Below are 14,100 nucleotides of genomic sequence, written 5' to 3'. Positions count from 1 at the left end.
CTGCAATAATATCGTAATTGTTGTTTTGACGATGTGCGATTTGATATTAGTCTAGTAAGTTAGACTAGTGCGCGTGCGCATTTAGAGTGCATTCTTTCACTGCATTAATTAGTCCATTAAAATCCATGTAGAATTATCACATAATTCATATAGGGCAGAAAATGTATATATTTATATAATTTCATATAGGCAATATCACACGAGGAGTGCCGTTTTACCTCCAAAAGCCAGCATGATTACAAATGTTATATTGATTTTATACAACATTTTAATAAACAAGTTAGTATTAAGAGACTCATGTTTTAGACACCATGGCCTGGTTTCACAGACAGGGTTTAGACTAAACCAGGATTAGGCCATAGTTCAATTAGGACATTAAAGTAATTTTTATAAATGTGCCTTAGAAAAAACATTACTGGTGTGCATTTTCAGACAAAATAAAGGCACTGATATGTTTTAAGATCAGTCAGAGCAAGTTTCTTTCATCTGAAACAGCTCAGGCTTAGATTTTAGTCTGGGATTAGTTTTAAGCCTTGTCTGTGAAACCGGGGGCATATTTCCTGTTTTTGCTCTATTTCTCCAACACAAATCATTCCAAACACAGCTACAGCGCTGTTTTGCCTCTCTGAGCAACATGAGGGCGTTTGATTCCTGAATGAATCAATCATTTAAATAAATCGGTTCAATCGCAATGACTCACTTAACAGTGACTTGTTGCCGCCTACTGGCTGTATTAATTTCACATTAAAGGTAACTTTTAATTTTTAAATAATTTCAAACATTAGTTTTCAATGTTTTATGTTTCAAATATCAAAACATTAGTTATGCATTTGTAACTGCTGGTTAATGTATTCCATGTCCCTCAGAGCTGCATTAAACAGTGTGTGTAAATGCATCTAAATGCCACTTCTAATGCAGCTTCTTTGTTTCCTCTGCATTGCAAAGATACATTTTGTTGATACTGATTTCATTTGTTTGGTAACAGCCCAAATACAAGAATTTGACTCAAAAGATGGTGCACACTTCTAGAAAAAAATGGCTTAAAGGAAAAAAAAAAAAAAAAAAGTCCATAAAACTTGTTGAAAATTATTAATTTCTATCACTGCTGTGAACTGACCATACAAAATATGAAGAATATCAGAAAATTCAGAAGTCAGCTATCCACAGTAGTCCTTAAGATATAAGCACAATAAGGCTGAAATGTAAAGTTTATCATTTTATAAAACTTTTTGTTTTGTGAAAACTTGTATCTGAATTGTAAATTATGCTTTTTACAGAAATTCTACAGTTTAATATGGTACTATAGACATTGCCCTACCCCTCTCATATGGTATTAATTTTATTTGTGCAGGTCTTAAAAAAGGTCTTAAAAAGTCTCAAATTTGAGCTTAAAAATCCTGCAGAAAGCCTGGCGGAACATGGGTAAATATGAAATAGGAGTGTTTTTGCGATAAAGAAAAGGAAACATCTCTACATGCAGGTTCTTAGAAATGTGTTAGGATTCACTTTCCTTGAATATGTGTGTGCATCTTATAATAATTATATTAATATTATTTTTAGTACTTAGTAAACAACATCTTTTTTTCTGTATTATAATTTCAGGACAGCTGAATCACCGATTTTTGACTTTGTGCATGAAATCAAATTACTTTTAATTTAGAAATTAAAAACTTGCTTGCCATAGAAGATGTTTATTCAAGTTACTCTATGCGTGAATTGTATTTTTAAATAAATTGACCAGTTTTTTTTTTTTAATAGTCCAGTTTATTTTGTTGGTGTTTTACTTTGGATACTATTCAGATGCAGCACGGTTAAGGCTTGACCTTATGTTGTTTCCTTGTATCGCTCGAGTCTAATTTCAAGTGATCAGCCGTGGCTTTGGTCTGCTGTGTGGGAGTACATAATCGGATGTTTCATTCTGGCTGAATTAGCCCTCCAGAAAGACCACATCACTTTAAGGCCTCCTCCTGCCCTGTCAGAGTCCATCGCGGCTGATGACGCAAACACACACACATTCACACACGCATACACACTCAAGACATCCACGGATGGCTAGAGGCTGTTAAAATGAGGTGTTGAGAGTTGGCTTACACGCTCCGATGCGCCATGTTTCTGGGTGCTTGTCACTGGGCAGTGCCATGCTATCCGCCCCCCTGTACTGGCACTTATTGGTGCCATTGGTAGAGTCACTTTTACTGATGGGTTTAATCGTCAGGATTGGTACTGGCGCTTGATATGACGTCCTCGTGCACTGCCCCTGCGGATGTATCAGCTGCACCGTTTTTTTTTTTTCTTTTCGTACTCTGAGGCTGCGTCTCTCTAAAACTGCCTCTTCCCCAGTATTTCAAGAGCCAAAGGAAATCCTGTATTTCATCTGGAATAATGCAGATTAGATAACGGCTTGTCTCTTCAGGGGAAAAGTATGTTTTTCTATGAGAAAAGAGGAAGGAATATCTATGGTTAATTCTCTGGGTAACCAAATGAGGAGATTTTGTGCCAGGCCTGTATGTTAACCCTATAAAGCATATTGTATCATATTTCATCTGCTAATTTTTATGTCCTCTATATTATAAATGTAACCAAAACTTTGCTTTGAAACCAGTTGTACACAATCTTCTCCATACTTTATGCTGTCTGATTGATAGTTTATATTTTTAGCAAGTAAAAGGCAATTATTTTTTTTCTCTAATTCAAAAAAACAAAAAAAACAAATCTACAGTTACAATGATATTAATAGGCACTTTATGTGGTTTGCACATACTATTATATATATATATATATATATATATATATATATATATATATATATATATATATATATATATATATATATATATATATATAAACTATCAGAAAGCTATCAGAATTTAATCTTACTTTTTGATCATAGAAATATCAGCAGCTGTACCAAAAATGAATACTTTTTCTCCGTCTGTGCTTCCCGCCCACCCCACCCCCCCTATATTTTACTGTATAAGCAAAAAAACCTGAGGTTTCAAATATGGTACTCAACAACCCCCCACCCCCCCAAACAAAAAAAGAAAACATAGGCAAACTTTTTAAATATTTTGTATAAAGGCTTAATAAAGAAAAAAAAAAAAAAAAAAAAAAAAAAAAAAAAATATATATATATATATATATATATATATATATATATATATATATATGTATATGTGTGTAGGTTTAATCTGTCTTCGGTGTTAGTAAAGATGAATTTTATCAGGCTTTTTATGCATTTATATGAATAATATGCAGTATAAATAGTTCAATTTTATAGTATGCCCATTTATTCTGTTATTTTATTTATAAATTTTTATATAGTCATGACTTGGCAAAAGGTTAGCTAGTTTTTTTTATAATAGTCTTAGCGTGTAAATGTATTTTTTCATGCCGCCTTCAATGGTATTTTGTGTAAATCCGTAGAAATTGAATCCCTCACTCATCTGTTATAGTGTTATATGGTATCCCATTGATTGAAAGGAGTTAACTCTTACACATGCGAGCCTTTTGAATGCAGTTGAGCAATGACTCAGCATCCATCGACAGTCATGATGGTGTTGCTTTTAGTCGTGAGGTCGGGCACTGCGGGGTTTCCCTTTCGCATGAACTGTGTGGGGGTCTGAACAAGGCAACATTAACTCCTCACTTTCCTCTCCATCTTGAGGTTGAATTCTTTTCACGCCCTACCTGTGTAAAATGGAGGCACTGAGGTAAAAGGGTAGAGGTAGATCACTTTGTGAGAAAATCCCACTCAGTACATCCGAGCGATTGGAAAACCCCAGCCTTTCAGGTTAGACGTTTAAACCTACTTAAGTTGTTACATTTCCAGTTCCCTTTTGCAAAGTTTTGATTCGTTTTCACAGTTCTGCTTGCTATGAAGTGCTGTGCTCAGCAGTGTTTATCACATGGCTGTTTACAGGGAAAAAAGCATGGTCAATGCCCACCACAAGATACCACTAAAATTCATAGAAACAAATTATAGTCATTTTGAAGTGTCTCGAGTGCCATTTGACAGCATCAGCTTGCCGTCTGTTTAATTTATTCAGTGTTCAGCAAACTACTTTGAAAATTCGGAATTTAGCTACAAGCTAACTACATAAAAGTATTTTATATAGCTGTTTAAAAAGTAGTTAGCTACTACAAGTTGTTAATTCCAGCTATGCATAACTGCAAACTTATGCATAACAGACATTGCAATTTATTTACACAAATTAGCTGTATTTATCTGCCACATGAACAGCAAGAGGTTTCTGAATGAATGACTCACTCGCTTAAAAACAAAATGCCCCTGATTTACACAACAGTTGCAAACATAGTGACAGCAGCCTTTAACTAAATATCACGCCATTTAAAAGAAGACCTAAAATGTTGGGTATAGGAACATTGAATCTTTTTATTTTTTTATTTTTTTTTTGTGTGTGTTCGAATGAACCATTTCTCTAAAATGAATCAGACTTCCCAATGCTACTTGAGGACAAGCTTTTGATAGCATTAGTTCATTCTGCAGTACATCTATGTACACATGATTCAGTAAATTTTTTGTCACTAAATTTTGCTTGCTGGACACTGTGGTTTGTCATCTTATTGAAGAAGCGAGTTAAATTAGTAACGTCGCTTGTAGTTAATTTCTGCCTAACTTTTTAATTATCAAAACAACAATCGAATTAAGACGTAAATTTCCAAACGATCAGCTGAAGTATTTTTTGTTTTTTGCTGCCTAACTCATTATGCACTCCAGCTATGACTTAACTGTGACACGTATATGATGAAATTCTGTGTGATTCGGAAAGTACTGTACGTGGGTGAATTTTGCCAGTGCGATTATTATTAACACCCTCTCCAGTATGTGGTTATTAATCATAGGTCTCCTTTTTTTAATGTGAGTCATTAAAATGTGATTTTATTTTATTATTATTATTATTATTATTTTTAACTCTACAGTAATAGCGTGCCTTCACACTAAATTTCAGGTTTGGTTGGGCCTGTATCCATGAGTGTGCTCTTGCTGGAGGCGTTCTATGGTGGCTCCCACAAACAGCTGGTTGATCTTCTCAAGGAAAGTGTTGAAGACTGTGTAAGCTTCACTCTGCCTGCAAAGAAATGGCACTGGAGGGCCAGAACTTCTGCTCTGTACTTTATGCAAGCAGTTCCAGCAAGTTCCTCGTACAGGTCAGATAAATATTTAAACATATATACTGACATACCATTATTTTACACATAAACATGTATTAAGTTCATTGCATTAGATAAACAATTATGGCCATTTACAACAATTTTAGACATTTGCATGACCTTAAATGTTGTCAGGTTAAGTATAATTGGTGATTAACTCACTTACTCAGTTCTATTGTACCTCATACGTCAAACATTTGTCATCCCCCCAGTCCCATACTTTAAAGCCACATAGATGTGGTTTCCTCATTACTGCACAGCATTGCTGAGGATATTGTTGCTATACAGCTCTGGTGTATAACCAAACTTGCAGAAACAAGACTTGTATACCAAAGACTTTACCAGAGATTAAATCCTGTCCAGATCTAAAACATTTCTGCATTTCTTGTACAACCTTTTCAAAAATCATGGAGCATACTGCATAATACTCTAACACTAGTATTCTCTATTCTTTTTCTATTCTATCTACTTGTTTTCTTTGTATTTAAAAAATGATCCTCTAACACTAACATTATCAATTCTTTTTCTAATCTGTTGACTTTTTTTTTTTTATAAAAAAAAGACCCATTAACACTTATGTTTTCTATTCTTTTCTATTCTATCTACTAGTTTTCTTTTTATTTATTATTAAAAAAAAAACTACATTTACTGCATTAGGCTAACTGAGACTTATCACAGCACTTACATATTGCTCTTGTTTGTTTTGATTTATGATTCTATTGTCCTCATTTGTAAGAATGCCTATATATACAAGGTATATATATATATATATATATATATATATAAAATCACTGTTGTGGTCATAAGTTTACATATCCCTTGCAAATAACAAAATAAGAGAGTTCATGAAAATTGCATGTTATTCTTTATTTAGTACTGTCCTGAATAAGCTATTTTACAGATGCATATATATATATATATATATATATATATATATATATATATATATATATATATATATATATATATATATATATATATATACATACATACATACATACATACATACATACATACATACACTGATGCTACAGAAGGAAAAACCATGCATCATTAAGAGCCGGGGAATGAAAACTTTTGAACAGAATCGAGATGTGTACATTTTCCTTATTTTGCCTATATACCATATAATAAATATATATATATATATATATATATATATATATATATATATATATATAATTTTTTTTTTTCTTCATTTAGTACTGCACTTCAGACATTACAGTAGATAGTAATATGTTTCTCAGAAGAAAAAAATTAAGTTAAATTTACCATGATCTACAAATTCAAACCATTTTTACCCCCCCGGCTCATGTGCGTGATTTTCCCTTCTGGAGGATCGGTGAGCATTTAAACCATCTGTAATAGTTGTATATGAGTCCCTCAGTTGTCCCCAGTGTGAAAAGATATATCTCAAAATCATACAGTCACTTTTGGAAAAAGTTTGAACATGCAGAAGATGCTGGAAAACCAAAGAATGTGCAGGAGCTTGGGGATTTTTCTGAAGTACAGCAGGCAGTTGAACTCTTTAGGACCAATGCAGGACTCATGAACAACTACCACAAAACAGAAATTGTGGATCACTCAGGAAACAACAAAAAGTATTAAGAATCAAGGGTATGTAAAATTTTGAATGGGGTCATTTTTATAAATTCAGTTTTTTTCTTGTGGAGTATATATAAACATTTGTAATGTCAAATAGCTTATTCAGGACAGTACTAAATAAAAAATAATATGCAATTTTCACGAGCTCACCTATTTTGTTAAAATTATTAACATATTTGCATATTATGCAAGGGGTATGTAAACTTATGAGCACAAATGTATATATATGTATGTGTGTATGTATGCATGTGTGTATATATATGTATTTGTGTGTGTGTGTGTGTGTGTGTGTGTATTTACACATATATATAATTTTTTACCAACTAATGATAATTTTCTAGTTGTGCTGCGAGTGTTTATTATGGGTTTAGAGCATTTTGCATACTTTCTACTGTTTTTTTTTTTCTAGCTATTTTCATCTTTTTTAAATGTCTACAAAACATCACAGAAGCTTTGTGTAATAGCAACTGTGCAATGTGGTTTGACATTTTTACACCCAATACTAGGATATTCTTAATAGTCAAAATCAAAGTTTGTTAAGGTTTTACTGGTATATGTGGGTACACAGTTTGATCAGTCACTACCTCTAGATTAAATAGCTGACACAAAATGAACACCAACGCTGAGCTAAATGAAAGTAGTGTAATCATACCTGCCTGTATTATCTTCACCATAAGAATATGAGTAACACTTTATAATTAGGTTTAATTTGTTCTCCTTAGTTCTCTTCAGATATGAACTAACAATGAACAACAGTTTTTTTTTTAAAATTAATCTGCATTTATTAATCTAAATTAATGTTAACTTATAAATATACTATTTATAATATAACTAATATACAGATAACAAGCTCATGTTTGTTTAAAATACTGCAATTGTTAATTTATACAACTTGTCACACATGTGGAAAATGTATTAGTATATTTGGAAATGAACATAAATTTGGAATAATAAATGCTGCAAAATTATTGTTAATTGTTAGGTCATGATACCTAATGCATTAGCTAATTCTGACGAATGAAATCTTTTATTCCCATTATTATTTTCATTTCACAATGATATTTTAAAATTAGAATAAGGGTGCCTCCACACATAGTGCACTCCACAGAGAGATTACACACTTGCTTCCTTATATCACTTAGTGGTACTTTGTGAAGTGTTGGTTCAAATAAAGTTTCTAAAACTGCATAAACAAGGACACAAACACATTTAGAGACTAGGATCCGATTGGGGACTTTCATGCTTCCTTTTAAGGGACGGAGAAACCGCAGGTGGGTGGGGGAAGCCCTGAGCATTCCTTCAGCTGCAATCTCATCTTGCTGCACTCTGAGTTAAGCAAAAGTTAGAACAGGCTTCTCATTCCTGAACTTAGGTATCAAATATGCACATAACCCTTCACGTGTCAACGACCTGGACGCACTTTCAAAACCTGTATCAACTCTTGGGTCATCTGCAACTTGCCCTTATGTGATGGTCAAAAATTGTGAAGTCAATGCGTGTGAATGTAGTCCGTTTCAGTGAATAAAGATTGGCGAAATGGTTCATCTCCTACTTCATTCATGCTTGCCAAACATACAGTAATAATGAAAAGGTACTAAGGCAATTGTGCGACCAAGAGCAATGCTTGCTTCTCCAGATCAGCACCTTTGATGAGGCAGTTTCAAACCTGACTCAGCACAGAGCAGCTTGCCCACCCACTGTGTCTCTTATCTTACAGGTTCTCACAGAGCCAAAATGTCTGGTTTGGTTACGGTTAATAGTTTGCACTGGAAAAAGTCAGTGGGCGACAGTTACGGTTACGTCACAGTTTAATAAAAGCCAACAATGACTCTTGTGAATGATTGTTTACACACCTTAGATGAAGATTATATCTATCAAGTGCATGAGATGAGACTTTTTTTTTTTTAAAGTGCTTTCCGTTGAAATAGATGAGTCAGATTTAGTTTTGGCATTTGGTGGGCCCTGAAATTGCTCATTAAGGTTTATGCAACGATACCGTTTACCGTCTGCCTGCTTGCTTCAGCAACCACATCAACTGGACTGACCTAAAAAGATGCATCAGACTCAAGTGTCTGTCCTCACCTCTAGTTCAAAGGGAGCCAAAGCTTTCCTGTTTCATTAGTATTGGACTCACTCCACTTGAAAATTTCAAGCAGGAAAGCAAGACTAAAAATAGTAACTTCTATCATCTGGTTTGATTTCGGAGTTGTGTGTGAGTGAGGATTTGGGAGGTGCTGTTTTGCGCTCGTCCTGATGGAGTTGGGGAATAGAGACGTAATCCTGCCACACAGTTACGGGGGCACGGAATGGTAGAAGTTGCCCCTTCACGCTGATCTTAAAGCAGTGTGATTGGTTTTTCGTATAGTTAAGATTAAGAATTGGTTAGGGGGAGCTGGTTGTAGATTAGCATAAAAGGGACACTTCTGACAGCGACAGAGTCACGGTCGCGAGGCCGCGGGCTCCCCACATCAAAGAGACTGGCGAACAGGCTGCAGGGTTAGACTGACAGGCGATGGGGGCTTAGAAGAGGGGGCTGGGTTCATTTAGGGAGACCAGAACTGAACTTCAAAGCCCTTGTCCCATGGCTCTTAGCACATACAAGGGCAAAATCTTCAATGGTCCCCTACTTGTGTATATAACATCTTAAAGGAGTGTTCATTAACCTCAATAATGTTTCTCTCAGCATGGAATGTGCAGAGATTTCTGTGTCCTCTTGTGTTTCAAATTATGTATTTTTTTTTTTTTTTTCATTTGCAGATCTAGGATTTCATATTTTACTCTAAAGTCATTTGAGACCTTAGTTGCAGGCATCCTCAGCTATAGCTGCAGTTTTTATGCATTTTGCATTTCAAAAGGACAACTTTTTCATGTTAGTTATATTTTGTATAAACTTAACTGTTCAAAAGTTTGGGCTAGTATGATTTTTGTTTTGAAAGAAATGCATACGTTTGTAAATTATCAAGGACACACTAAATTCATCAAATGAAGTGTCACTGTGTGACAATAACGACTGTAGTAATGACTGATTAAAATTAAGCTTTGCCATCACAGGAATAAATTGCATTTTAAAATGTATTACAATAGAAAAAATAATAAAAATAATAATTGTAATAATGTTTCAGATCGTTACTGTTTTTATTGTATTTCCATAATACATCTATCTATCTATCTATCTATCTATCTATCTATCTATCTATCTATCTATCTATCTATCTATCTATCTATCTATATTCAGTTTATTTCACACTTTACAGCAGGTATATATATATATATATATATATATATATATATAATATACACACACAGCGGGTAAAATTTAGTAAATATAGTTTCTAAAGTAAATATATTTCTAAAGGTGCTGCTGACATTAAATTTTCACAGATGTTGGTGACAATCCAAGTAATACATACATATAAAGAAAGCAAAACAAATACATTCAGAAATTAAGTTCTGTGTAATAAAGTGGCATGACACAGGAAAAAAAGTATTGAACACATGAGGAAAGGGAGGTGCAAAAAGGCATGGGAATCCAAGACACCAGCTGAAATCTATCAGTAATTAGAAAGCAATCCTGCCCCTTGTCAGTGGAAATTCATATCAGTTGGTTCAGTCCCAACTGATGGCCTGTAAAAAGGTGTCTCATGACCAATGAGTCACACAAGAAACATTTCATAATGGGTAAGAGCAAAGAGCTTTCTCGAGACCTTCACAACCTTATTGTTGCAAAACATACTAATGGCATTGGTTACAGAAGGATTTCTATACTTGAATGTTCCAGTGAGTACTGCTGGGGCCATAATCTGGAAATGGAAAGAATATAATTTCACCATAAACTGGCCACGACCAGGTGCTCCTCGCAAGATTTCTGACAGAGGAGTGAAAATAATTATCAGAAGAGTTGTTCAAGAGCCAAGGACCACTTGTGGAGAGCTTCAGAAAGACCTGGAATTAGCATGTACAATTGTTTCAAAGAAATCAATAAATAATGCACTCAGCCGCCGTGGCCTGTGTGCACGCCCAACACACAAGTCTGTATTGCTGAAGAAAAAGCTTGTTGAATCTCGTTTAAAGTTTGCTGCACAACATTAAGACAAGCCTGTGAAATACTGGGAGAATATAGTCTGGTCAGATGAGACAAAAATTGTACTCTTTGGGTGCCATAATACATACCATGTTTGGAGGTCAAATGGCACATCACCCCAAAACATCATGGTGTGGCACTGGTAAAATTCTTATAATTGAAGGAAGGATGAATGGAAAAAGTTACTGAGACATTCTTGATAAAAATCTGCTGCCATCTACCAGGATGATGAATATGAAATGAGGGTGGACATTCCAGCGGGACAATGATCCCAAACACACAGCCAAGGAAACTCATTTGGTTTCAGAGAAAGAAAAGAAAGCTGCTAGAATGGCCCAGCCAGACTTGAATCTAATAGAAAATCTATGGAAAGAACTAAAGATCAGAGTTCATAGAAGAGGCCCATGGAACCTTCAAAATTTGAAGACTGTTTGTGTGGAAGAATGGGCCAAAATCACACCTGAGCAATGCTTGCGACTAGTTTCTCCATACAGGAGGCGTCTTGAAGCTGTCATTACCAACAAAGGCTTTTGTACAAAGTATTAAATAAGTTTCAGTAAGCGTGTTAAATACTTTTTCCCTGGGTCATTCTATTTTATTACACAGAACTTAATTTCTGAACTTATTTGTTTTGCTTTCTTTGTGTGTATGGATTGCTTGGGTTGTTACCGACATCTGGTGAAAATATCATGTCAACAGCACCTTAAGAAATATATTTACTGAGAAAAATGATGATGTGTTCAATACTTATTTTACTTATTTTAAATTAATTTATTTACTTATTTATTTTTTCTTCACATGTTAAAGCAGGTTTTAGTGGTCAGAACAATTATCAATGCTTGGGCCTGTGTGGCAGCATTGATATTCAAGTAACGCCGTTGCAGCCAGTAAAACTAATGGTTCCTTCTTTTATCTGTTTTTTCCTTTCTTTGTCTCGCAGGGTTTTGTTCACCAGCTCCGTACTCAATCTTGCTGAACTTGTAGCCCTGCGGCCTGATCTCGCCCGTCTTAAGAAGGTCCTCTACTTCCATGAGAACCAGCTGGTCTATCCAGTTCGCAAAAGCCAAGAAAGAGACTTCCAATATGGCTACAACCAGATCCTCTCATGGTAACAACTGATGAACTTTATAAACATACAGTATGTTAGGGTCACCAGACTTATCTATTGTGCTGGATATTACACATGCACATACATGTTTAATTTCTGTTTAAGTAGTTTTTACTGTTTAGAAGTACGAATTGTTGACTAAATAGTATAGCAGTAGAATGTCAAAGTATGATACAGTACAACATTACTACATTAACCATAATCAAAATACACAAACAAAAATTCAATTTCTAATGTTATCAATTAATTAGAAAGGAGCACTTTTTAATTCATAGCAAATAACATTAGAAATTTAAATGAGAAATTTCCCATGTTTTGATTTTCAGAAATCTGGTCATCTTAACGTATGCTCATATGTCAGTACAGTCTGTGTATAACAAGTACCATTTCTGTACCAGACTGGATTTTAATTCACAAGAGAGACAGTGTGTCTGAGACAGAATAGTTTATCATGCGCGTTACTTGGCATGATGTGATTGGTTAATTATGGGATCGTATAATGGCGCTCTAATTCTTAAGAACTCGCTGTTTTAAAGCCTAATGTCATAATCAATCTTGATGCTTGAAAGAAAGGGTTTTAAGAGCTCTAATTGGAATACATTGTGATTGTTGTCTGTCAGAGTATCATGTCAATAATTCAAAGGCCCTTTGCTTGCTCAACTTTATTAACGTTGCAGAACAGTGACACAAAAAAGGGCTCGGCTCCTCTAATTCACTCTCTAATTGAGTGCAATGCAATGATTGATTCTGGCAATTGGGGTTAATCAGTGTGCCATTTAAAAACATGGTGTGTTTGTGTCTGTGGATTCTAATCAAATGTATTAGATATTTAAAGTGACTAGTTACTGGAGACATTGGCTTTTCATATACGAGTGAAGTTCGCTTTTCAAAACAAATGCTGTTTTTAATAATGCTCAGTTTGGAGAATTAATTAAGGAGTGTTATTGTGACACTTTGACATTCTGTGGCTTTGTTTGTCAGTATATTTTATCTTTGTCATCTGAAATGTCAATGTTTTCCCAGTCTGGTTGCGGATGTGGTGGCATTCAACTCCGCATTCAACATGGAGTCTTTCCTCTCCTCTATTTCTACCTTCATGAAGACCATGCCTGACCATCGGCCCAAAGATCTGGACCAGCTCATCTGGCCCAAGTGCCGTGTCCTTCACTTCCCGATTCGCTTTCCTGATGTCACAAGGTCTGTCCTTATATCCCTCACCCACAGTCTTCTAGGGATCACTCCTCCACTGATTAAAAACGTGCTATCGAGTTCACTCTTAATCTGCCCCCAAAAGCTGATCGCGTATGCAAGCGTGGTTAATGGCAAGTGGGCAAAGTTGTGTAAGAAAGTGATTAGAATAGACAGCTTTAATATCCTGTGTGGATCACTTGACACGCTTCGGCTACAGATACGTACTTGCACTCGGGCGCACATGCACGCACATACACAACATGCCCACTGGAACAGGAAGCAATTTCTTTGTGTTTTAGTATGTTTGGTTGTAGATGATGTAGATATTTGTGTTTGATGTTTGTGTGCTGAGCAACTGATGATGTAGTATGAAAATTTGTCAGGATTTTTAATCAGAGCATGTCATCTGCCTTGAATATCAGCAAATCAAATAGGGTTTTATTACCCATGTTATAAAAGTCCACCATGTTTCCAAAATCATTTTCAGAACGTTTTGGCTAATTTGGATTCAAGCAACTGTAGCTACAGTATACTGACTCTTCACGCTGTGACCATTAATTATGCATTGCATTTTAGTTAGTTATCATGACATAAATAGCGTTTTAAGCTATTTAAAATAAAATCTTGGCTTTTAAAATTGCTTGAATTGAGGGCAAAACCTACTAAAAGCAAATATTTAAAATGCAGTACACTCAGTCATGCTTGATGTCCTTGTGGGCTCAGTTGTCGGTCCCTGAATTTATTGTAGCTTTTTTGGGGGGTCTCTGAGCACACTGCTACCCCACCCCCACCCCCACAGCTTTAAAATCTCACTGTGCTGTGTGTTTCGTTTTGACTTGCGCAGTCTAGATTGGCTTCAGAATTTGCCTCTCGAACTGTCGTCTTGGATCAGCAAGCATGGGTGGTGCTTTTTTCATCGCCCCGTTCCAAAGCAATGTCAAGA

General features: G+C 35.2%; 1 protein-coding gene across 3 annotated transcripts in view; it reads left to right on the top strand.

Moving 5' to 3' along the window:
• gtdc1 (glycosyltransferase-like domain containing 1) overlaps positions 1-14,100 on the top strand; it is a 40,505-nt gene that overhangs the window by 3,895 nt on the left and 22,510 nt on the right. For all 3 annotated transcript variants that reach the window (XM_042731170.1, XM_042731171.1, XM_042731169.1), the window contains exons 2-4: positions 4,971-5,169; positions 11,799-11,966; positions 12,990-13,163. In XM_042731170.1, coding sequence (XP_042587104.1) covers positions 4,991-5,169; positions 11,799-11,966; positions 12,990-13,163 — 521 coding nt within the window. In that variant the 5' untranslated portion in view covers positions 4,971-4,990. The remainder of the gene's footprint in view (positions 1-4,970; positions 5,170-11,798; positions 11,967-12,989; positions 13,164-14,100) is intronic.

The sequence above is a fragment of the Cyprinus carpio genome, chromosome B9 (genome assembly GCF_018340385.1).
Source record: "Cyprinus carpio isolate SPL01 chromosome B9, ASM1834038v1, whole genome shotgun sequence".
Lineage (NCBI taxonomy): Eukaryota > Metazoa > Chordata > Actinopteri > Cypriniformes > Cyprinidae > Cyprinus > Cyprinus carpio.
This window is presented reverse-complemented; position numbering and strand designations above follow the sequence as displayed.